Consider the following 24514-nt stretch of genomic DNA (forward strand, 5'->3'; position numbering starts at 1 on the left):
CGATCCCAATACGAAGTTCGCGAACATCAGGGATATCCATCGGGCTCAAATCGAAGCGGGTGAAAAGGAGGTTATCACGGCTGAATCCAGCGACTCTGAATGCCCTAGTGAGGCTGGCAGCTGTATTGTAGTGGGTGTGGTTGAGGATCAATAGTTAATAGTAATGAGGAGGTTGGGTTGTGATCCCATCGTTTTTGTGGTGCCAGAAACAGGGGGGTGCCAGGAAGTGGGTATGTTGACTTACAGGGAATTCCGGGAAATCGACCATCTGAAACTCCAGCACAAGCCCATGTTCCTTAATTGGTGGTTTGTACGTCATCCGTGCCCTGGAAGAATTTGAGATGGGATGGAAACATCGGGTATTAATAAATGTCACCTCCGTCCCGTTCAGCTGCCAAGTCTTAAGCGAACGTTCCCCTGAGTCGAATCCCGAGAGTGCACTTGTTCTCCTACATGGTGCTGGAGTTCTGTTCCCATAAGTCGGGTCTGATATCTAGTAGCTACCCGGGTTTCAACTAAATCACTCAGGGCAAAATCATCCTTCGCTACTCCGTAAAGAGTATCGATAGCTGAAGAGATGGTGGGCCCTGCCTGACAAGAACGCTTTTTCCAACGAATCCCATAGCGAATATTGCAGAGATGCGAGAGTGATAGCTCAAGCACCCATTCAACCTCAAAAACACACATGTTGAATTTGGTATATGACTCTTGACCAAGACCCCTATTTCGGATGTAAACCCATCAGATTATTACGGCAGTTCTAATGGAGTCTCTAAACCCCTTAAAAAACTTCATAGAAGGGTCGGAAGCTGTTCCATAAAAGTCGGTGAAACCTACGCGCTCGCAAAAATGAGCAGGTCCGCCAGGCATAGTGCGGAGTACCATCAAACAGTATGTTTCAGATCTCTTCTTACTGACAGACGGGCTCGGCAATGTGCAAACAATCCAACAAAAGTACTTGTCAGTGTCCCTCACTGTTTCCGTTGGTCGATCGAAGTAAAATGGAATTTCCTCTGAGCTTCTTACCATGACGCCTGCGGATTGATCTCGTGATGTCACTAGCACCGAAATGTCGAGAAAGACGCCGCTAACAGTTATACCTCCCCCAATCACCGCGCCCGTTTCATCTTCTGTTGCTGGGATGATGCCGACATTGCGGACAACGGTTTTACTGAGGAAGCGCGGAGTGACTGGCTCTTCCGAACCGCCATAAGGGATCCACATGGTGATAGGTCCGTTATGGGCAGCCCAAGACCACGACGGAGCAACGTAATCTTGTGAGTAGGTACGCTCGGTTTCCCTGTTCCTTACAGGCGCCCAACACAAGCTGCACAGAAAGTCGCGATCTAGCCAGTGACCGGCAGCGTACTTTGTTCGGAGACTTGACTGCACGACCCGGGCGACTCCAGATAGTGCAGTAAGCCTATCGGTGGCCACCGTCAGCTTCCGTCGGGTGTAGTGCTCCACGGTACTCTGCCACATCCAATTTGGAGTTTCCATATTGCCTAGCTCCAAGCGAGGCTCGTACAGCTCCTTGATCGTGACAAGGCCCAGGGGTGCGGCGGGGAATGCACATTCGCATCGGTATTCGTCTTCAAGACATTGGAAGTTCATCTCGCCTCCAAAAAAGGTGAGGAGTCGAGACGCAAGTACTTCCTCTTGGAAACACCAGCTGCGGCTCAGTGTTCCGCGGGATTTTGGTTCCGCCAATGTGGACCAACCAAGCCAACTGTGGTCCGGCATTGCTCTGGCAAACACGCTCCAGACAGTTCCTTCGCTCCCGTACTCCAGATTTTCAAACTCCGAAGACTGGAACTTTACGAGTTCTCGTGGGAGCTGTGGTGTAGAGAGGAAGCCTTCCTCAACACTATTGGATTCAGCAGCCGCAATCACCAGAATTGCGTTTCCGTAGATTTCCGCCATCTGTGAAGACTGCTCGGCCCAGTCTTTTGAGTCGGTATCGCCTTGAATGATACAAAGACCGTCAATCCACAAAAAAGGAATATCCAAGAATGCAGTAACCGTGACGGCGTCCTTGTATGTTTGGGGAAGACTGTCGAACGGGAGGTCGTCTAGGCGATCATGAAGATTCTGTGTCGTTGTCACAGCCGTATTTTGTCGACCCCATGTATAGCTCAGACAGGCATAAACACCACAATCCGCCATAGAATCCATGAGACGCAGCCGTTTCTCTGAACCAAACTGTCGAAGATCAAGGACTCTTCGAGGTAATTTTGAGATCTGGCGGTGAACCTCAAGAAATGGAGTTTTTTGAAGACTCGCGCCTGAGCTTTCACCTTTTTCTGAATGTTTCTCATTTTTGCCACCAACTACATCTTCATGGTCTTCTTGAAATGTCTTGGCTGCTAGTCCACCACTGCATTGATGGTTATTGAGGCAATGATGGATCCATGAATTTGCTTGTTGCAGCCTCCCCTGCCAGCTCTGTTCAGAACTTCGCCCTTGAGTCAGGAGAATAGTTTCTTCAACATTGAGTGGCCGCCCTAAGACATCTTTATTAGCGGCAACATTCCTTTCTCTGGGCATCCAGGGGCATTGCCTTTCTTTATGAACAGCTCAAGGTTCCTCTCAGGCCCAGCGGCTAGATCATCAAGTATGTGAAATGGATAGCACAGCTCTATCGTTTCCACCAATGGAAGCAGAGCAAACGCCGACTTGGCGCAGTCGCCTGTCCTACACAGTCTAAAGGCTTCTGGCCGACATTTCTCACACTTAGAGCGAGTCGTAAAGTTTCTCCATTCGGGAGAAAAGTGTGCCAATGCCTTTTCAATGATGGAGCATCCAACGCACCCATCACTGGAACGGCTATGCACTTGACGTAAGTCAACTATGACAAGATTCGACAGATTCGAGCCATGATCTCGACTAATTCTATTCAATCCAAGGCCCTGGCAAAAAGCGCATTCAATGAGGGTAGGGCTGTCCAGTAGAAGCTGAGGTGTTTGTGACATTGTGTGATATCGTCAGAAGCGGGGTAAAACAGGGGCATTGGTTTTCCCTCTGCTCCTGACTTGAAGTCGGAGATGGGATAATGCGATCAAAGTCTCGGAAGGAAATAGTGTGACTTCCTACAAGTTTGAAACAGTTCATCCAAAATTCCCGACCAATGTATCATAAGTGTAGAGGCATACCTCCAATTGTTGATCGGTGAGAGATTGCTACCGGAGTGATAGCAGCTACCGCTCCCATCACCTACCGTGTGATGACTAAGGCAAAGGATGCCGCCAGTACGACACCTGACTCCACTCCATTTGCTCAATTACAAATGCCACAACTTGAGCATTGAAGTTAACAAGAGATTTGTCGTTCTCCCTAGAGAAAAGGAGACATAAAATTGCACTAATATTTTGCCAGTCCCACATGGTTCATATACATGTAATGTCATAAGGTACTTGATTCAATTCAATCAGGTTCCAGACGACTGTGCGTCTGCTCTACCAAGCTTGTGTGCGAAGCCTCAGCCGCTCACCAAGCCATCCACTGAATCCTTCACACGCTAATGCTGACGACTAAATTTAGATCCTAATCCTTCTCCAACTTTGTATGTATGCTGTGCTCCGACTCGCACTTAGCCTTGCACTTTCCCTTAGCTTCATTTCCAACACGTGCATCACCGAGATCGGCCGAAGTTCATCGGATCCCGCTGTGGTTCATCCAGAGCTTCTGCGAGGCGAAGTTGGACACCATTGACAGAAGCCTATGTTTATGCTTATCCGGATGACATTTCATTCTTGTGTCCATTGCTGCGGACCACTTGGCGGACTTACTGAGGTCTGCATCGAGGCTTGTTCGAGCCCTGCCGCAAGCCGTAATACAGGCTAGGCCCGTCGTGACACTCTTCCAACGGAAGCCCACCTTAGCTCCAGCTCCAGCCTCACCGAGCATAGCAATCATGCGGCCATCGTGAGAGCGCTGGTCATCCTTTCAGTGATACATAAAGCCACGGCTCTTTTCCAGATTACCCACCACTACCACTACCTCAACAGTTCATTTCCAAACTAGCTTCTCTAATTCAGAGTTTCGTCGCATCACAACTTGCTCCAACCTGCCCAACACATACTTCGTACTATTATTCAGGCTTGGCTCCAACGCAATACAATGTCTTCCAAGCTCATCCTCACCCTGGGCAGCATCATTTCTCTCGCTGCGTCGCTACCCCACGCAGCTCGCGAGTGCACCCCAGCTTTAACACCGGGCATAATCGCTCATCCTCAACACTTCAACGTCTATCAGTCCGCCACGCAACCGAACCACCCCACAGACAACGTCCCGCATCTCGACCTCCACACCAATATCACCCGCCAGGTCGTCATTTTCACCGGCATTCCGTCTTCGGCTACGACTTGCTCACTCGGCTGGCGCCAGGGACCAATTGAAACCCGTGTATTCCGCGTCGACGGCAACGGCCTCGTCTCTTCACGCCAGCTCAAGTCCGAAGGCTTCCCAACATGGACCAAAGGAAGCAACGTTCTGATCAACCCCACGACCATCGCGCCGTTTCAAGAAGGCAGCGAATTCTCGGCAGGCATGGATTTCACATTCTGGGACCAGCCTGAATTCTCCGCCCCTGCGACACACGGCGGCCCGAGTGTGAAGTGTGAGGAGAGAATCGTTGTGGAGTTGGCAGTCAACCTTAACAATGGACAAGATGGTCGGGTGTTCATGCAAGATGATGCCGATAATGGCCTGTACATCTCATACTCTTGAAAGAGGTTGCACTAAGCAAGGTGTTTGATTTCGCATTATAATTAATGGGATGGAGTGTAGGCGTAATATCATCTCTCAGCATTGCATAGACATATCGAATTGATAAATAAAACTTACTCATATCCGATAAATTTCAATACTTCATTATGCATTTTACTTGCACTCTTATGACTTGGAATAGCTCTAAATCTTGGTGATATACGAGTTGAGGATCAGTACTTGGAAAACATAGGGCACCGCTGTCACATAGACGGTCAGTACTTCAGGACACTTTGATAAAGACATCTGTCACTTGTTTGCGATTGCCACCAAGCAGACTTGGGCAACTTTGTCACTGCTGGATCAATGGCATATTGCCTTGCTGTTCCAGAACTACATCTACCTGCGGCATTCGGGATTAGACTAATTAGGAGTTGGAAGGTTTCAATTCTCTTTCCAGCGAGCAAGCAAATGAGATCTTCCTCGAAAGATATTCCCGCATCTTTCTGTCATGATATCCTACACAACTAGTGTTTGAACTAGGCGAATATCATTCGGTGCATTTATCTCAATGTTCTCATTTACAAGTTTTGCCTACATCTCAAGCGAGCAATAGTGAACACAGCACCGAATTAGAGGTTACGCGTGTGAGTATCAACGATACTTGAACTCACATTGGTAATCGATACACCTAAACCATCTTTGAGGCGATAGCCGAACTAAAACTCTTCCTAAGCTAAGTTTCTCTTCCGTAACGCTTACCTCAATAAGTGATTTCAGAAACGCTCTGATGTCACAAGGATTCCAAGGTGTCTACAGTTGCTGAATCATCTGCGTCAGCAGGTTGCAGGACGAGAAGTTGGGGTAATAGTGATTAAACAGCGGTACGTACCGCGTCAGCAGGCTGCAGTAGTGTGCATGAATCAAGTGGACCTTCGCTTCGAGGCTGAGGTAGACCATCAACGTCAAAGAAGCATATTCCATTTCCCGACTAAACATACAGCCGTCAAATCACAGCATCATTCTTAAATCCGAGTCTGTTCAAACCTCTTTGCTGACGTCGCTTTTGGGTAGCTTATGACTCTTTACTTCGCTTTGTAGGGGCATATTGTCAAGGAAACTAATGTCCACTGCCAGAAATGGACTACCGTCCACCTCCTCACACCAAGGTGAAGCAATCTCCGTCTGCAGCTCGGAATCGGATCATGTCTTGCTGCCCAATCGACTTGCCATCTCCGTGCCCCAAACCCGCAATCATGTAGTCACAACATCAGCATGCTGCCACATTCCTCGCCCTTTTCAACCGATATCAGCGAGACGTCAGTTGTACGCTCCATGCGTTAGGACTTCTCCAACTTAATTCCGAACGCTGTTGATCGATGGTGTGCATCTAATTCTAGTCACTGCGCTGCCAAATGCCGATGTTGGAGCAGCACGCTAAATCTTGTTGTGGGAAACCTGCTCAGTGCCATGACAGGATAGTGTGCTCTGTCATGAAAGCGAATGTTATAAGTACTGCTGACAGCTCTTCTATAACATATGTGATACACTCTAAACCTCACATCATTCATTTGACCAGCCCCAACCGGTTGTTTTGGAAACAATCCCATCAAATATCTTACTTTTTGAACACACAAAACCATCCAATATGGCCCCTCAACTTCAACAACCCCTAGACACCTACCTGGCTCGGCATCGCCAGCTTTCCCCGACGGCGGCCGTTCGCGTGTCCCCCCTCGCTCTTGGCGCCATGAACTTTGGAGAGAAGCAGAAAGCCACAATGGGCGAGTGTACCAAGGAGACCGCGTTCGAAATCATGGATCACTATTACTCTCAGGGCGGTAACTTCATCGATACCGCAAACAATTACCAGGCCGGCCAGTCCGAGGAATGGGTCGGCGAATGGCTCGCATCGCGAGGCAATCGCGACGACATTGTGCTCGCCACCAAGTACAGCAGTGCCTACCAGCTCCATGACAAGTCAAAGCTTCAATCCAATTACGGCGGCAACAGCACAAAGTCGTTGAAGCACTCCGTCGCCCGGTCTTTGAAGGCCCTCCAAACGACCTACATAGACATTCTGTATCTTCACTGGTGGGACTATTCTGCCTCCATTCCTGAGGTCATGCACTCACTCAATGATTTGGTCTCTTCTGGCCAAGTCCACTACTTGGGCATTTCTGACACCCCAGCCTGGGTGGTAGCCAAAGCAAATCAGTACGCCCGTCTCTCAGGACTTCGCCAGTTCGTCGTCTACCAAGGCAACTGGAACGCGTCCCTGCGCGACTTTGAGCGGGATATTATCCCCATGTGCCTGGACGAAGGCATGGGTCTTTGCCCTTGGGGCGTCCTCAACGCCGGCCGCTTCCAGACAGAGGAGGGCTTCAAGGAGCGCGAGAGGCACAATCCGGGCAGACAGAACAAAGTTTCGGAGCACGATAAGAAGGTTTCCAAGGCTTTGGAAAAGGTCGCCAACGCCAAGGGCGCGTCGCTTCCCGACGTTGCAGTCGCCTACGTCATGCACAAGGCCCCATTTGTCTTCCCTATTGTGGGTGGACGGAAGCTAGGTCACATTGAAAGCAACATCAAGGGACTTGGTCTCGCTCTTACCGAGGATGATATTCGCGAGATTGAGGGTTCTCACGAGTTCGATCCTGGATTCCCTCATACTTTCCTGAGCGGCACCTCCCTTTTTGGAGGCGCCCCCAAAGGAGCTTACCACCCCGGGGATGTGTGGCTGACGAATCTGATGGGCAAGTTTGACTGGGTTGAAGCCCCCAAGGCAATTTCATCGGAATGAGGTGGACTTTCCTTAATCACTGAAGTTGTGGCTCTTGACACCGAGATATCGCTTATATAGATAAGTAGAAGCCTCTCGCCAAGATTAGAAGATTTTACACGATGAATTTGCAGACTCATCCCCGATCATTTGCAAGACCCAGCGGTGTGACTTTGCTCGAGAATAAGTGGCACCAATCAATTCAGTCCTGAGCACCCTTTTGTTTTTCGCGCATTCCAGCAAGATCAACTCCATTCCTCAAATGCCTCTCCTTCCACTTCTATTCATCGTGTCGTATACTTTCCCGTATATGAGGAGTATTTTGTAGGTGTGCAGTTTACCTTAGGTATAAAAGAGCATAAGTTTGTTTGTCTAATGGATAGGAAGAATTTCTGGGTCGAATCGTTCTGCTCTGATTGTGTATCTATCGACTTCCACGTCGGAGAAAGCGTGAGCACTTTGAAAGATGGCGGATGAGACTAGAGCTAATGCCACTCCCCAAAAAAATAATCATCAGGCTTCTTCAAGTCAAACACATTTTCTACGTGATGCAAACAGTATCCTTGCCCCAGTAAGAGGCTATTTGACATGACTGACTGTGGATTGGGCATGCTCATTCGCTTCGCGGCCGGATTTTTCCAACCAAGGTAGATAGGACGGATTTGAAAAGATGACAACTTGGGAATGTAACTCAACTGGTTCAGGAACTTCCTCAAAGGGATATTGACCACATAAAAAAAAGGCTGTAATCCTAGTCTGCATGCGGTCACAGTACTCCAGTAGCAAGGTACTCGGAAAATATCAAGTAATTGGCCGGACTTAAGATAACTAAAAGGCTGACGCTGGCTTGGTCCCAGGGCCCAGGCCAAGCCCGGGTTGTGGCAGGAAGCGGATTCTCCAATGCCACTAGGCTATCTATGTGCACTAGGGAAGGTAAAGCACCTGAGTCGGCCCGTGAGTTTGTGGTTATCTTCATGCAAAATCTGACGTATGCCGGAGCAGTGGCCGAGACCGCGGACAAAAACACCGCCTCGATTGCCAAGACGCTGCGGAATACCTTCCATATTGGCCAGAAGAGCCTTGTATCGAGGAAATGGAGCAACGAAGAGATTTAAGAGCCAAGCCTCTCAACATATAAAGATGGCATCCCTATATGGGACAAAGGAGAGCTTACTTCCTCATTCACCTCAAGCAGTCACATTTCATATTCCTCGCTATGGCTCTGAACAACACCTTGGGCGCTTTCATGCGCGGCGTCATGTACCGCGGTGTCCCCGGTGAGATGACTGTGGAAAATATTCCCATGCCCACGATTCTCAACCAGACCGACGCCGTAGTCCGTATCACAACTTCTGCTCTATGTGGTTCTGACCTACACGTCTATCGCGGCTACCAGGGAGGCGCTCCCCCGTGGAACATGGGACATGAGGCCATTGGCTACATCTCCGAGCTTGGAAGTGCAGTCTCTGGGCTCGAAGTTGGTGACTACGTCATCATCCCTGACACAGTGAACCACGGTCGGCTTGAGATGGAGCCCACTGGTTTGGATTTCTACGGTAATGGAGCTGTTGTCACGGATGGTCTCCAGTGTAAGTCATCATCCCTCCTCAAGACGAATCTCCATGGCTTTCATCAAAGAAAGCTTTTGATTCATTGCCACAGCACTTTTCGAGACTGACATGCAGTATGGTTTAGCTGAGTACGCCAGAGTCCGATTCGCCGACTCTAATTTAATCCCTATCCCGCTCACACGGGAGACAACGAACACCACCATCGAGCAAGACTACCTAACCATCTCCGACATCTTCGCCACAGGTTGGGCAAGTCTTGACTTTTCAGGCTTTGAAACAGGCGATACCGTGGCAGTCTTCGGCGCCGGCCCAGTCGGACTCATGGCTGCCTACTCGGCCACTCTTCGCGGCGCCTCGAAGGTCTATGTGATCGACCACGTCCAAGCCAGGCTCGACCGCGCTGCTTCAATTGGCGCAATTCCCATCAACTTCGCAGCCAGCGACCCCGTCGCCCAGATCATGGCTTCCGAACCGAACGGGGTCATGCGCTCCGTCGACTGCGTTGGCATCGAGGCTCTCAACTCGACTCTAGAGCATCAACCCAACATTATCCTGAATCAGATGGTCAACCTCACCCATGTCGGCGGAGGCATTGGTCAAGTTGGAGTATACATGGCACAACCAGACTCGCCCGGCTCTCCTCTAGGGTCCACATTTTCTCCCATCGCCGAGTTCCCTCTGTCCGACTTCTTTGGTAAACGCTTGAAGTTCCAAGCTGGCCCCGTCGATCCCAAGGTGTACGCGCCGATGCTTGTGGAGCTTATCAGCAGCGGCAAGGCCAGCCCTCATTTCATCGCTTCGGCGAGTATCTCGATTGAGGATGTGCCGGCCTACTACGCTCGTTTCAATGCTCATGACGAGATTAAGGTTTTCATCAGCTTTCCTTAACCGCTCATGTCTGTGAGTTGATCCAACCTTCAGTCAAAAGAAATCGACGCAATTGGCAGTTGGCAATCAAGGACGGGAGTGTTGGAGACAAGAGTGTAGTTGAGGATTGCACTCTCATTGGTTCACGGTCAGAGCAGATGCCTCTCCAAGGCAACCTCATGAGTTTTAATCAACAACAACCTTCCGCAGGGAGCGTACATAATCAAACTTCTTCCAACTCTACTTTAAAAAGCACTGCGCTTTTATTAAGTGTCTTCTCTACTCGCGGTTGAGAACTTTCTCCGATGCCAACGGTTGTCAAATCGCTACCACCCACACCTTGACTGAAGACAGTGACCCCATCTATCGAGTTTTTCCAGTTGGTTTTTTATAATCGCATAGTGCAGTCATACTGATCATGATATTCTACTCATTTGGTTGAGGTTGGGTGATAATACATGTAACTCCGAGACCATGGTCAAGTTAGCCGGCTGGCTCACTACTTTCTCGTGGTGGAGCACCTCCGGCGACCTCCGGAAGACTTTTAGCAGGCATCACGCACGGAAGCGCGAGTAAGCGTTGGGTGGGGTCAAGTTTCCTGTCATCAGTGCCAGATATCCTCCGCTATTCGCCACAAAATGTTCGGTGGTGGTGTTTGCCACGAGGTGGTCGGGGCAAGGAGCTGGGAAGATGAACACCGAGTTCGTGGCTAGCATCTCCGGCTTTCAAGTCCAAGATGACTTAGGTAGACATTATGACCTGTTCGGAGTTGGTGTTTATTGAGACGCCATGGCGTTCAGCCGTACTTCACTATCTCAGTCAGAAATAGCGATAGTAGATATAATGTGTAGTATGTCCAAAGAGCTGTATTCCCCTCAAGTCTTAACCACCGTTTTGAAGTCTTTTTGATTGCATAAATTGAGATGTACAGCTCTGCCTGCTGGCCTTGCTTGCATCATAAACTCGCAGGTCTCGAAACACCTTCACATACGACCATACCCATTGGAAAACTCGGGATCCCGTCCGCTCTCCCTTAGATAAGCTAATGAGGGCCGGATTAGTAGTTGAGTCGGTGACGATCAGCGAATACCCGGTGTTGTATGTTTTTTTCTTAACGTTTGTGATGCTACACTTGTGGTGGGAGACGGTGGGTGACGAGAGCGGCGTTTTTGCGATCTATAGCGGCTTTGGTCGCCTTTCAACAGTTTATCGTATTATCATGTTTATTTTCTTAAAAATGTGCTGTAGTAATGATTAACCAAAACTATTCGTCAAAATGAACTAAATTATTGAGTAGTGGTTTATCCGAACAAATACGCTAACTGGCTTTTAGAAGGGCTGCCGTTATCATGACATCCCCATAGGTTGACCAAATGCTCAGCGATATTAGCATACGTCTTTATCTTGCACTGCCGCTCCAACATCTGCAGACGACTAAATACGTATTCTCGGTGTTCCAAATCGGTTAATGCCGGGCCAACAAGGGCGATTGGCCAGAGAAGAGCTGTCCCATACGGTGAGCTCGGCGGGATGAGACGTAAAATTTCCATGGCCCATCCTGGGAGGCTGCCCATGGCAGAAGAGGACTTGTCTGGCTGCTGCTGTCTTCTGTAGACCAGAGCTGCCACTCTGTAGAGCTCAGAAATCAGCTTCTCTTCGCTCCATGTGTGAATACACACGAAGGACTCGAGCTTTTGAAAGGTGGGGCCATATATCAAACTTGAGTCTAAGAGTAGTCGCAAGTCGGTTTGTTCGCTCTGACCTGAGAATTGAAGTGCCAGACTTGGTAGCCAACTGAGCGTTCCGTCCCAGGCAATAATATCGGCATCTGATACTAACATATCATTGGCGCCTATGCGAGCTATGATAGTGGGGAAATAAAAGCGACGCGATATTGAGGGTGATGATGGTCTCTCATGGTAGAATGTTGATAACGTCGTGGTTCGCAGTGACGTAGACCGTACAAGATCATTATATAGGAATGAATTGGAAAGAAAAAGCATCGCGTCGGTCTGATAGCCCGTCTTATAAGTTTGCGTAAGTCTGTCCAAAATGTTGCTGAAGAGCTGGGACGGGAAGAGCTGAGCGAATAGCTGCAAGTGGCTTGTTCCGTTTTCTTTACTCTCTCCGTGGAGTTTCTCATAGAGCATAAGTAGAACGGATGTTGCCAGTAGCGGGATGATACCATCGTTTTCAACGATCTCCATGGTTCGTGTGGTGATGACTGGAATCAAGGTATTCTGGCCTTGGCTGAATGCGTCTTCACGGGCCTCTGGGTTTGACATGACTTTCTTGACGAGGTCGCTGCATCCTCTAATTGCCTTGGCTCTATACCGTAGCATGGGGGCACGCATTGTGAATTGTCCGTTCTCCCAGCTCTGAACACAACTGAGGGCAAGCATGGCATCGAGAACAGTTCGATGTCTCATCGCCAGTGGTATCAGGACTTTGAGAAAAGGGTTAGAGGCATCTTTGCAGGTTGGGTAAGTTGTCGAGAAGAACTTCGTATAGCGGTCCAGGATCTGCTTGTCCAGTGGGTCAAGATAGGACGACCAATCAGACAAACTGGGAAACAGTCGGAAGTCTTCAGCCGATACCGTATTGAGTGAACCAAGCGAAGGCGACGGCGTTGGCAAGAGCATGAGACCATTGGACGGTGAGCTACCGGGAGTGGACACTGGTATCCCTCTGGCTTTCTCATATGTCGACTTCCTAGGTAAGGGACCTCTTCTTCTCATACCGTCTCTCCGCGCATCATCTTCCCATACAAGCTGAGTGCCCCTGTCACAGTCAAGACCCAGTCTTTGGCAATTGTCGCATACGGGGACTGCGCTATCGCACTTCTTTCGTCTAGGGTGTGTAAGTAAGCAAGCGAATCTGACGGGCTCAGACTGTACCTTCTTCTGCATGTCCAACAGCCATCTCTTGATCTTTTATTCGAAGACTTGAAGCTCATCTCTCTATAGAGGAGCAGCTCTTGGTGTGACCGTGGCACGACCTCGACTTTGACATCGGCAGGGCGGGCGGGGAAAAGCAAGTTATCTTTGGGCCCAGTGATTTGGTGTGGAGACATAAATATGGAGCTAATGCCCCAAGTGGAATAGCACAAAATGCCTCAGCTGAAGAAGGGTCCTTTTATTTGCAAAGGCTTAAAAGCTCGAAGGTATTGCCTGCTTAAAACAATCAAAACAAATCATATCATCAGATTTCGCGTTATCACCGAACAATACAAACGTAACTACTACAGTGAAGACTCGACATTCTACAAGATCATTACTACATCGCTTATATCTTCTAAAGATTGCATTGCAGATCAAGGATAGGCTGCTAGCAGCAATACTAACTAAACTCAATAATCCATCAATCTTCTAGGCCTTGTTTCCAGGCAGTCCCATCTCGCTAGTGGTATCCTGAAGATACTTGATCATCTCCACACACCACTTGTTAATCTCCTCCGAACTCACCGTCTCAACTCTGCAGAGACCAGGCTTTCCCTCTGGATCCGACTCGGCAACGTTCTTCGCATACCTCTCCTGCAACTCGGTCAAAGCACTACGAGCACGATGAGCCATGACCCCCAATCGGTAGGTGGTCCACTGGTAGTATAGCTCGGTCAGATGAGACTTGTTTCTAACGTTGGCGTTGGTCGTATCGTCGACAAGGAGCGGGTTCTTGGGGCGAAATGAGGTGACGACCGTGACGCGCTCGGGCATGTTTTCGACGGGAGCGGCGGTATGGGAGATGTAACGGCCCTGGAGAAGGACGGCGCAGCCCTGCAATTTGTAAACGTCAGGCTTGAAAGACATATTTCATCTTTCGTTAATGCTTACCATTTGCGGCGCCTTCACCTTTACGGTGGTACCATCTCCCTTCATCAACTCAGTCTCGCCACCAGTCATATGACGAGCATCCGAGAGCATAACAACGCAGACCCAAGGATGCGAGTCCTTGTGCCACTCAATAATGGGCTTTGATTGATCAGTGACAGCTCTGACCTGGCCCTTTTCGGCCTCAAAGTTCTTGATAGCCTCTTCAGTAGCTTCAGGAGGTACAACGGGTGTCTTCCGAACCGCATCGAGACCACCTGGTCCAAGCTGGACATTGGTGTGGCTGATCTCATAGTCCATGGCAGGAACGAGTTGGACACCAGCAACGTCGCTCACAATCCTGAGAACTTCGGGGGAGTGCCACAGATCGTGGATGAAAGTGGAGTAACGCGGTGCCATGCCTCGAAGCTGGACAGATCCAGGGCGAGTGTGATGGAGGCAATTGTCCAGGACATTTTTGCTGAATAAGTCTTGGCGATAACGAAGAATGGCCTCCTGAGAGAGAAGCGGGAATGGCTCGGTTGTTGCGATGGGGGACAGGACAGTCGGTTCTAGAGCAAGGTCCTTCATGGTCAGGACCTTGGAGGGAGGGGAATACGCTAAATGCTTAGCGGGGTTGAAGGGAGTAAAATTCGGTGTGTAAGTGTCATCCTTGACAGGTTTGAAGGCGTCCAGGCTGGGGACGCTTTCGACAGAGATGGGAGGAGCCATGGCGACCGTTTGGGGTCTCTCGACAAAAGGTGAGAGAACAAAATTTAATCAAGATGCGACTGGGAAAGTTGTAGCTTGATAATGTTATCTTATCCGATGTTTGGTGGTTCCAGTAGATAAGTATATATAAGGTAGATATATATATACATCCGTGCGACTGAACGTAGACAGGAATTGGCAATTTCCATGTCCAGTAATAATATACAGGGCCATTCCAATGTCCACTCTGACTCCTCTATTCCCTCAGAACATAGAGAAAGTGCGGGGAAAGCAAGCAAGCGCTATACCATAGCTGGGGTATTCAAAGCGCAATGAAACAACAAGTCGGCAGTCAAACCAGTCACGAATAGTACAATTCCACACTAGACCATGGAAAGAGTAATTCAGCCGCCCAAAGAGGGGAATAGATTCTCTCCGATCGGAGTGTGAAATACGAAGGTTGCAGGTGACATATCCGCGTTATACCAAGTTTGGAGTATTTGAAGCGGAACAATCCGAATACCGAGTTGTTTACGCAATACTTCGGTCGCCGTTGCAGATAGCGCTACACCGGAAATGGAGTATTCGAGGCGCCGACCCAACAGTCAGCCAGTTCCAAGAGATTAGACTATAGCACCGCGGCTGTCCGGGGCGACAAAGTCATTAACTCTCCCCTAACCGTGTTCCCTTTCCTGTTCGGGAAAAACATAGCGAAATTGGATTGATAGCCATCAGAATCTAGAGCCTCGCCTTTATCGCCTTTACCCAGAATCTACCACGCGCACAGTCCCGATCTCCAACTCGACTTTGACCTATCAAATGAACCTGTTGCTAAAACCTTGGACGGGCAAGATATATAGGCATGTCAAGTCTAGGATCCCTAGAACAGAGATCAGCCATATCATTATTCTCAATCTTCTCGATCATCTTTACCTCAGGCTATCTTGTTATTGTCTATCTCTCTTTCCGCTCACAGATTCACATCATTGCGATGGCGCCTGACAATAAAGATGTTGAAGACACACCGCCCGTCGAGAAAACTGCCACCGGCATCTCCCACTCCAAGGGAGAAGTCGAGATGATTAGCGAAAACGGAATTGATATGCGAGGTATTGATTCCGGCGTCAGCGAAGTCTATCAACGAAAGGTCGCTGTTATGAACCAAGCTTTGGTAGACATCAGCATGGGCAGCTTCCAATGGAAGGTATTTGCCATGACTGGATTCGGATGGTTTGTGGATAATGTGAGTGTCAGATCCCACATGAGCTACGACAAGACAGCTAACAGGTATTTAGTTCTGGATGCAGGCGATCACCATCATCAGTCCCCCTGTTCGAAACGAATTCCAAGTAAAGCGCATTGCTTTTCTGACCCTCGCCAAATATGCTGGTCTCGTCGTTGGTTCCTCCGTCTGGCCCATGACAGCCGACATCATCGGCCGCCGCTTGGCTTTCAACATCACCCTGCTTATTTCCTCAGTCAGCGGCTTGATCGGAGCTGGAAGTCCCAACTTCGTAGCCCTTGCTATCTTCACTGCCTTCATTGGCATAGGTACCGGCGGCAACCAACCCGTCGATAGCGCTATCTTTCTGGAGTACATCCCTGCTACTCACCAGTACCTCCTTACGATGCAATCTGCTTTCTGGTCAGTTGGACAGGCAGTAGCAGCTTTGGTTGCCTGGCCGCTCATCGCCAATTACTCATGCGATCCAAAGTCTGAGGCTGGCTGCACATACAGCAACAACTTGGGCTGGCGTTACACCTACTGGACTTTCGGTGGTATTACTCTCACCATGTTCCTTCTTCGACTCTTCTTTCGAGTATACGAGACTCCCAAGTTCCTTCTCAGCAGGGGTCTAGATCAGCAGGCTGTTGATACTATTCAGAAGATCGCCGCCAGAGATGGGAAGACCTCGTGGCTCACTGTGTCCCGCTTCGAGTCAATTGACGCTGAACTGAATGCTACCCGCACGGAGACTACTGCGCCGGACAATACCAACAAGGACATCATCAAGAGAAGTTTGCACAAGCTTTCACTTAGCAAAATTCGTGTGCTCTTCTCCAGCCCTCGTATGGCCCTTTCTACAAGTTTGATGATCTTCCTCTGGTGTTCTATTGGGATGGCCTATCCGCTCTACAATTCGTTTATCCCTATCTATCTTGAGAACAAGGGCGTTACTTCAGGTGCCAAATCCACTAACGATGTGTACCGGACTTATGCCATCCAGGCTGTCTGCGGTATCCCAGCTTCGCTCCTTGGCAGTTTCACTGTCGACCTGAAGGGTATCGGCCGAAAGGGTACTGGAACGATCGCTTGCTTGTCAACTGGTGTCTTCCTGTTCTTGTTTACCCGCGCCACTACCCAGGCTGGTGTTCTAGGCTTTTCATGCGCTATTGCCTTCTTTCAGAATCTGGTATACGGACTCCTGTACTCTTACACTCCGGAACTCTTTCCTGCTCCAGTTCGTGGTACTGCCAATGGCTTAGTAGCCCTGTTCAACCGCCTGAGTGGTCTTATTGCTCCTATCATTGCGGCGTATGTTGGCATTGACAATGACTACCCCGTCTGGGTTTCGGCAGCCTTGTTTATTTTGGCTGGTCTAATCTTTTTAGTCCTGCCCTATGAGACCCGAGGTCGCGCTGCGGCTTAAAGTTTGAGATTTTTCTGTTTCTCATAGACACTTGAACAAACTAGGGTATATATCACGGCTAACTAGTTATAGTAAATATAATACTAAAAGTTAGAGCTCTAATATTAAATAAATAATATTAATAATTATAAATACATTATAAAGTGTCGTGATCTAGTATGCATAACTAGAACTAATACGCGCCCTATAGGCCCCCGCGGTTATAATATATTATAACGACTCATATTGTTTAATCTTTATTAATATTATTAATATAAATCTTTTACTTAAAATTAGTTAGTGAATTTCAATTTACTTAAAGCTATCTAGTAATAAAAAGTTGAATAATAATGGTATTTCGAAAAGTATAGTTGAAGATATTATTTTAGTTTTTCGAACGACGTACGAATTTATATTATTAGTATACTTAAGTAAGATCTAGCGGCCATTAGAAGAAGCGTAAGTATTTAGAAAATAATAGGACTGTAGTGGTGCATGAGATCGCCGTATAAAGCAATAGACTCCAACAAAATAATAAATTATGAGCTCCCTTAGCTCACACCCCCAAAACGTTCAGGAACGAGTCGGGGATTAATAATAAGTTTTGCTATTAGGGCAGTACCATTTGGCTATTAGGGCAGTAACCCACTTTTCGGACCAATAAGGGCTTATAAATACAGAGCTCGGACTACTACCCCACACCCGTACCCGCTATATTTACCCACGGGCTACTTAGCGTAATTACTTGCGGTTATAATTACTTATAGTCGTAATTACGTATCGTAATTATATAAAGTAGCTACGGGTACGTATAGTCGCATTTACTTACGGTTATAATTACTTATTAAAAAAAATAGTTAAATAAGTAATTAAGTAAGTAATTATAACCGTAAGTAATTACGACTATAAGTAATTATAACCGTACGTACCCGTAACTATTTTATATAATTACGACGTATTTTTACTAAGTAGCCCGTAAGTAAGTATAGCGGGGCTAAAAAAGTTTAGAGTTCAGACGGTAGGCTCTAATTAGTTTAAAAAGTAGGTTACTGCCCCAATAGCCAAATGGTACTGCCCCAATAGCAAAACTCTTAATAATATAACCTGTCAATCCGATGTCATGGGTCTGAACTTGTGATAAGTCTTCAGCTTACCTCTATAAGGCCGGAGTTCTGCTACTTTTATATCCTCACCTACGGCGTTTCTTTTATTACGAATTGAGTTCTTAAAGAGTAATTTTATCACATCACATCACTTCAATCTGTAAACCAAACCATTTCTCGCTAGCATGCTTGCTTATTCCAGAACAATTTCTATCTTCTCCAGCCCTTTGAAGAAATCTCGTCGATACCCAAAGCCAATGCCTATTCTTTCGAAAGAACCTGTGTCATTCTGATGGCGCAGCAGAAGCATTCCATGTTCAGAGATGGCGAGACAGTGAACCTCCAATAACAGTCTCTCATTGACGTCCTTCGCGAGCCTGCAGTAGTCCAGTTCGGCGACAATCTCCTGCTTTCGCGCCTCATACACAACCAATTTGCCTGTGAGGCAATCGACAGCATGGACATCCTGGCCCGGGTTAGAACCAAAGCTGAACTTATTGACACCGTCCACGCAGACACAAATATCGCCCCACTCTCGAAGCTGTGATCCGGGGCTCCAAAGATTTCTTAGGAGCCCTCGAGCACGGACACGAACCAATTGCGCACCTTGAGCAACCGCTTCTGATGGCTCCACATGCAAACTTGAACCGTCGCCGAGTAACTCCACCTCAGTCGACATCTCAAATTTGTGCCACATACAAGCCCCCAGGCCAATAGGAAGACTCGCCCAAGACCAGCTTGGGATTCCTGCCGTGCCTGGCCATCCTATGTTGAGCCCCGGTGGTCTTGAAACACGCCACAGGAGGTCCTGCGCAAATGTTGCCCGCCATAAACCTGCCACATACTCGTTGTCTCCGGAAACAGCAGTCAAATATCGCGTCGCTAGTCCCGCCAACGCATCGAATCTATCTGCCGGGTTACTCAGGCTCCGCGCCGTATATGACTCTACGACTGAGTTCCATGCAAGCCAGAGCTCCTCTGGTTCCGATATACGGCACTCGGCAAGAAATTTGCGTACATGAATGGTAGAAGTATCTAGAGAGACAGAAGAAGATGTCTGCTCGGCATACTCGCCACGCCCACAAGCCCAGCTGAATCGCTGACCACCCCAGAAAAGCAGTCGCGGCGACAAATGCTCCTCCTGAAGCGTCCATGCCCGAAGGAATAACGGAGCTCTTGATCGGAGACCAGCAGGCGCCGTAGGTTTCACGGTAAGCCAGGAGGTGCCGACGCGGCATGGCTTGATTTGCTTTGACCACGCGAGACGCGGCGTTAGCAACGGCTGCGTGGCCTTAGCCGACATTGTCGCGCAAATTGTGACAGCGGCGTTACCATAGACTTCCTGCATACGGTGTATTTCCACCTTTTTATCTTGGACGTCATCCTGGATTATGCACAGCGAGTCAACCCAGAGGAAGCAAAGCTCAAGCTCGTTATCTGGGTCGCTCAATCGCCGGGTGATTTTGATAGCATCGCGTACTGTGCCTGGAAGATTTGCAGTGTCAAACGGTCGATATCGACTCTCCAAGTTGGCCCTCAGCGTTTTTCCCTGTTCGATTAGCTCGTTCTCATCACCACTGAACGTGCCAGTGCCCCAGCAGTAGCTCAGTGCCGTATAACGAAGGGCCTTGCCGTTCATCAAATTCTCGCTATCGACCAATTGCGCTCGTGAGTCAGAGAGGAGGTGAAGAAGCCGAGTGGGCATACGGTCCGAATATGCGAGGTTGCCACAGTCAATGTGACACTTTTCACACACGCGAAGCCAATCTTTAATCTGCTGAAAGATTTTATCGTCCTCTGAATTCACCGAAAGCTTCATAGGAGGCTTCGGGTCCATCAGCGGTGCACAGCTGACCGTCGCCACCGGCATCTTGCTTTCTCCATCTTCGTTGACGTGTATCTTTATCGCAAAGCCACCATCCTCATTAACCAACTTCGCGCAAACCGACCCTGACGAACGCCCCAACACAGCAGCATGGTCGGCAGTGACGCCTTCGAGAAGCAGCGCCTGACGAAAGATACGGCAAGTGACGCAGAGCTGAGCACATCTGTCGAGAGAGGCATAGTTTTCGTGAAAAACAACAGCTTTGGGTGGAAGAATGTTATGGCGCCTGTGGAAATCGAAAAGAGCCCGAATTTGTTTGCAGCCACGGCACTTTTGCTGTATGTCCAGATCGCCGAAGTCCTCAATAGTTGAAAAGACGTCGTCTTTCTTCCGTGCTCGGAACAACCACGACATCATCCTTTGCGAGGTAAAAGTAACTTGGAAAGGTCGGTTCCGATTATCAAATCATTTTCCCTTGGATATTTGGTAGATCACGCGTAGTGCCTGTAGCAGACGCGTGGCTTTATTGGTCCGCGGCAGTGTCAGGCCGACTTTCTTGGCTCGACGAATCGCATATTGAGACCTGATTCAGCTGTAAGACATTCGAGGTCAGCCATTCCTTCGCTTATGTACGTCCGCGCGTTCTTTATTCACAATCAGGCTGTTGGTTTTCGGGGCATTCACTGCATCCATACTCCAAAGACGGCGATCTAGCCCCAAATGTCCCAATATTGTGGCGCGAGGGAACCCTCATTTTTTGACTCATCACCTTTGCATCCCAGACGTGAGGAAGTGTTTAAAAAGACCTACATGTTTGAGCAGATGCTTTTAACGTGCGTTGCACCATGATGAGATAAGGATCCGACAGCGTCTCTCTTCAATTCAATTCTTAAACAAGCGAAGATGAAGATGAAGAAGCTTACTTTGTGTGGTAGGTACGTATCGATGATGTCGCGGAGCTAGATTATGATGCAACATTATACAATTCCCTTAACTATCGAGGCCTTTCAACACCCTTCTGGCTCTTCAACTATCAGTAAACGGTTCTACATCAGCAAGCTGCTCTCGGTCAAACAACTCGGCAGCCCGAGCCTCTGAGGCATCTGCACAGATTTTCCAGATATCTACTACCGCGGCAGAGACCGCGACAAATCTACGTAAGTTGGTCAGCCTGTATCCAGATTATTGAGTGGGAGTCAGGTAGTTCTCCACGTACGAAGCCACCCCAGCTACAACGCCGGCCGCCTTTTCGGGGCCAGTCGATCCATACTTGTGAAATGATAGGGCAAAAGCCCAGTCTGCGGCGGCGAATCCCGCAGCAAATAAAGCGCTGATGAGGAGTGTGATGCGGCGGCTATTCAGACGACTCTCCTCGGTCATCAAGGTGTTCGGCCGTTGTGATGAAAAGATTGCGGACAAAATGAGCGTGTTCACGAAGAGTGAAAAACAGCTCTGAAAGTGCTCCAATGATTAGCATACGGTCCGAAAAGATTCTGAATGGTGAGCTTTGCGAGGGGAGGGACCGAGAAACTCAACGCACTAGAGCAGAGGATCCCCATGGAATTGCGGGCGAAATCGGGTGATGGAACTCCAATGGCATTGATACAAAGGCCACGATGCCAGCCATCGTAAAAGCAAATTGGGTGAGGAGGTAGACTCTGTGAACGGTGAACCAGTGAAGTCTGATCATTACGAAGGCTTCAGATAATGAATTAAGGCAGTGTCGTTAAAGGCCAACTTTTTCGTATCAGACGTGGAAGAAGCTGAACTTCCCAAGCTCGTCTTCTCCAATAGTTTGATCTTATGTATCTGACAGGAGGCCTTTATCGAAAGAGACATTTCTGAGCGTCTGCCTAACGCCACACGACTAAAATAGGACCCCATACGCTTTCGTCTTCTCCTGAGACATTTTGTCGCCTTGCCGGCAGGTAGCATACTTTGTCTGTTACACCAACATTGTTCTTGAAAAAAACTGAGAAAGCCACCAAAAATGAGGTGGGCGAAGCTGCTAAGCCACTGAACGAGGCAGCATTTTTTCGACGCCTGCGCCACAAGCTGTGCCCGACATAAGCACGCAAGGCGGGATGGCAGGCGGGGCTTAGTGATGGCAGAAAATGAGAGCTCACGCAGAGGTAGACAGACCTGAATGACGCTTGGTTATGTATCTGAGCCAGGAGAGGCCTGTACTGATATAGATGTTTAATTTCCTTACCTTACTCGATTTACGGAACGGCAACGCACGCCTGATACCATAATGCCAAGAAGAACTCTGAGTATCTTCTCTGTTTTGCTCAATGCGTTTTGAGATTTGCTGTCTTCATGGGCTACGTGGGTACCTTTCATTGGTTCGCCCAGAAGACACTGCTGCCTGAGTCATTATTGCATTTCCAGTGATGAGGAGACAGAAGAAAAATAGGAGGAGAAGATGGAAGACGCGTTCATCTATTAGTACTTCATCAGCAACTCCGCGTTGTCATGGTGAAGATCTGAACGCTGATAGATTGATGCACTTTGTAATTGCTTGTAGAGTCTAATGAGCTTAGAGCCTCTCAAAACAGCATTCCAGTGCTAGTCCGAGACCAGTGCGTATCGGTCTTACCCATCCGAATCTCCAGTACCGCGATTTCACATGGCTTGTCAATTCTGCGATGAAGAGAAGCGGGAGCGGCTAAGTACTGTGAAGTGGGGGAACCTCCGGCGGGGTATACGAAACGGCTGCTCTCGGTGCGTCTTCCTCGATCAATGTATCAGATTGGCTCCGATTGATGCGCAGCAAGTCTATAAAATCAGCATTCACCAAGACCATGCCTTCCGAGTCTATTGTATGGAGTCGTACGAAGATACAAGGGTCGATATATTCACTACAGATGGTAAATCGCTCCACACTAAGCACTACGACCAGTGATTGTTAGCAGATGTCGGATATCGGGGAGATGGTCTACCATGCCATGATTTTCGTCTATGTTCACACGGCTGATCAATGATTTCATAGGCCAGGAAAAAAACCCGTTACACTCAAAAAGGATTGATGCTCACCTTCCAGGAAACACAAGCTCCGAGGCAACCTTTCGAACAATCAAAGGTTGGCTTCATGAGTGTATTTCAAGTCACAAGTGTTGTTATGAAAGTGGCAAGCACGGGCATGATCAACGAGCTTCACCGAAGAGACTTCTCTAGATTAGCGAGAATCAAGGTATTCTGCGGGAGAACGTTGGGCAGCAGCGTTATGTATGCCTGAGCTACTGTTGGGGTGAAAGCGCCCAAATCGCCAAAACGACCAAAGAGACAATCAAAGATCACCAGAGAAACATGCCTTGGCATCAACTTAATGCAGCATTTCAGGATGCAATCACAGTCTGTCGTCGTCTAGATGTCTCGTATCTGTGGATCAATTCATTGTGCATTCTACAAGATTCCGTAGCAGATTGGACTGAATAGGCTGCGCAAATGGCCAATATTTATGCAAACGCATATCTCACAATCGCAGCAACAAATTCTAGCGACGCGTCTGGTGGTTGTTTCAGACAAACAAATGACAAGTACATGTCCGAACTCTCTCCAGGGTACAAAGACACATATGTTCACCATGAACTTCCTGACTTTCCACTTATGTCGAGGGAGTATCAAATAAGAGAAAGCCCAGACTGGCCACTTTTGAGTCGTGGATGAGCCTATCAGGAAATGCCACTTTCACGACGGGTACTGCACTTCTGTGCCCAGGAAGTGGTATGGGTTTGCCGGGTTTCACAGAAAAGCGAGAGCATGGACAACGACCAAGATTTTACTTCCGAAGATGGATGGAGCGGGAGGCCCTATGTTCCATATGGTATTCTTGAGAAAGACCCACAATCTCTGTGGTATCGGACAGTAAATGAAAACTCAAGGCTTCGACTCAGTAAGGAGCAGAACAAGATGGCTGCCCTATCTGGGCTGGCGAAACAAATGCAATCTTTACGGCCCCCCGAGAATCGACACCAGATTGAATGATTGAGAACTATGACAACCCCGAAGATGTGTGGAAGCATATGAATAGCTTGGATCCATTAAATACACGAGGTGTTAGATTTGATCCGGAAGAATTGTTGCGACTCTAAGGTTACGAAGAATGTGGCACAGCCGAACACGCGAAACTCCCAGACTCCTAAGCGAGTCTCGAGGTCGACAAATTACTTTCAAGGATGAAAGAGATCGCAAATTCTTCGTACAAGTATTACTATTTACTATGATTATGAAGAGCAGCAGCGCTGCCAGGGTACGTCCACGATTACTCTATCCACCGTGATATACAAGAGTACCAACTATGTATGCTGTGGAAGCAGTGTGTGCAGGCAGACTTAAGTGCTTGCGTCTATGTCCATGGTATAAGGCCGTTTCCATACGGGTAAAACCGTCAATGCTACCTCCGTCATCTCAATCGCAAAAAATCAAATGTCTTGACTCCATTTGTCCATGTATCATGCAAGCTTTTAATAACAAACACCTCTTCATCGTTTTCACAACCCTCGCATGCCTAGA

At 48.3% G+C, this 24514-nt stretch overlaps 9 protein-coding genes across 9 annotated transcripts; 5 read left to right on the forward strand and 4 right to left on the reverse strand.

Moving 5' to 3' along the window:
• Positions 1–449: 449 nt before the first annotated feature.
• CTAM01_12323 (heterokaryon incompatibility protein) lies at positions 450–2166 on the reverse strand (the record flags this gene model as incomplete). The annotated part of the gene is made up of 2 exons (XM_060528330.1): positions 450–467; positions 1027–2166. The coding sequence occupies 2 exons, from the start codon at positions 2164–2166 to the stop codon at positions 450–452; spliced, it is 1158 nt and encodes a 385-aa protein (XP_060376965.1).
• Positions 2167–4119: 1953 nt separating this feature from the next.
• Positions 4120–4728, forward strand: CTAM01_12324 (uncharacterized protein; the record flags this gene model as incomplete). The annotated part of the gene is made up of 1 exon (XM_060528331.1): positions 4120–4728. One exon carries the CDS (start codon positions 4120–4122, stop codon positions 4726–4728), a length of 609 nt encoding a protein of 202 aa, XP_060376966.1.
• A 1627-nt stretch (positions 4729–6355) lies between these two features.
• Positions 6356–7507, forward strand: CTAM01_12325 (uncharacterized protein; the record flags this gene model as incomplete). The annotated part of the gene is made up of 1 exon (XM_060528332.1): positions 6356–7507. One exon carries the CDS (start codon positions 6356–6358, stop codon positions 7505–7507), a length of 1152 nt encoding a protein of 383 aa, XP_060376967.1.
• Positions 7508–8702: 1195 nt separating this feature from the next.
• CTAM01_12326 (alcohol dehydrogenase GroES-like domain-containing protein) lies at positions 8703–9945 on the forward strand (the record flags this gene model as incomplete). The annotated part of the gene is made up of 2 exons (XM_060528333.1): positions 8703–9075; positions 9182–9945. 2 exons carry the CDS (start codon positions 8703–8705, stop codon positions 9943–9945), a joined length of 1137 nt encoding a protein of 378 aa, XP_060376968.1.
• Positions 9946–13292: 3347 nt separating this feature from the next.
• On the reverse strand, positions 13293–14462 carry CTAM01_12327 (uncharacterized protein; the record flags this gene model as incomplete). The annotated part of the gene is made up of 2 exons (XM_060528334.1): positions 13293–13697; positions 13755–14462. The coding sequence occupies 2 exons, from the start codon at positions 14460–14462 to the stop codon at positions 13293–13295; spliced, it is 1113 nt and encodes a 370-aa protein (XP_060376969.1).
• Positions 14463–15432: 970 nt separating this feature from the next.
• CTAM01_12328 (MFS transporter, metabolite:H+ symporter) lies at positions 15433–17092 on the forward strand (the record flags this gene model as incomplete). The annotated part of the gene is made up of 2 exons (XM_060528335.1): positions 15433–15684; positions 15737–17092. The coding sequence occupies 2 exons, from the start codon at positions 15433–15435 to the stop codon at positions 17090–17092; spliced, it is 1608 nt and encodes a 535-aa protein (XP_060376970.1).
• A 1275-nt stretch (positions 17093–18367) lies between these two features.
• On the reverse strand, positions 18368–20044 carry CTAM01_12329 (uncharacterized protein; the record flags this gene model as incomplete). The annotated part of the gene is made up of 1 exon (XM_060528336.1): positions 18368–20044. One exon carries the CDS (start codon positions 20042–20044, stop codon positions 18368–18370), a length of 1677 nt encoding a protein of 558 aa, XP_060376971.1.
• Positions 20045–21025: 981 nt separating this feature from the next.
• CTAM01_12330 (uncharacterized protein) lies at positions 21026–21626 on the reverse strand (the record flags this gene model as incomplete). Its single annotated transcript, XM_060528337.1, has 3 exons — positions 21026–21152; positions 21216–21451; positions 21540–21626. The coding sequence occupies 3 exons, from the start codon at positions 21624–21626 to the stop codon at positions 21026–21028; spliced, it is 450 nt and encodes a 149-aa protein (XP_060376972.1).
• Positions 21627–23542: 1916 nt separating this feature from the next.
• Positions 23543–23986, forward strand: CTAM01_12331 (uncharacterized protein; the record flags this gene model as incomplete). The annotated part of the gene is made up of 3 exons (XM_060528338.1): positions 23543–23590; positions 23678–23740; positions 23834–23986. The coding sequence occupies 3 exons, from the start codon at positions 23543–23545 to the stop codon at positions 23984–23986; spliced, it is 264 nt and encodes an 87-aa protein (XP_060376973.1).
• Positions 23987–24514: the final 528 nt, after the last annotated feature.

Source organism: Colletotrichum tamarilloi (genome assembly GCF_030869305.1).
Source record: "Colletotrichum tamarilloi strain Tom-12 chromosome Unknown Scaffold_75.1, whole genome shotgun sequence".
Classification (NCBI taxonomy): Eukaryota; Fungi; Ascomycota; class Sordariomycetes; order Glomerellales; family Glomerellaceae; genus Colletotrichum; species Colletotrichum tamarilloi.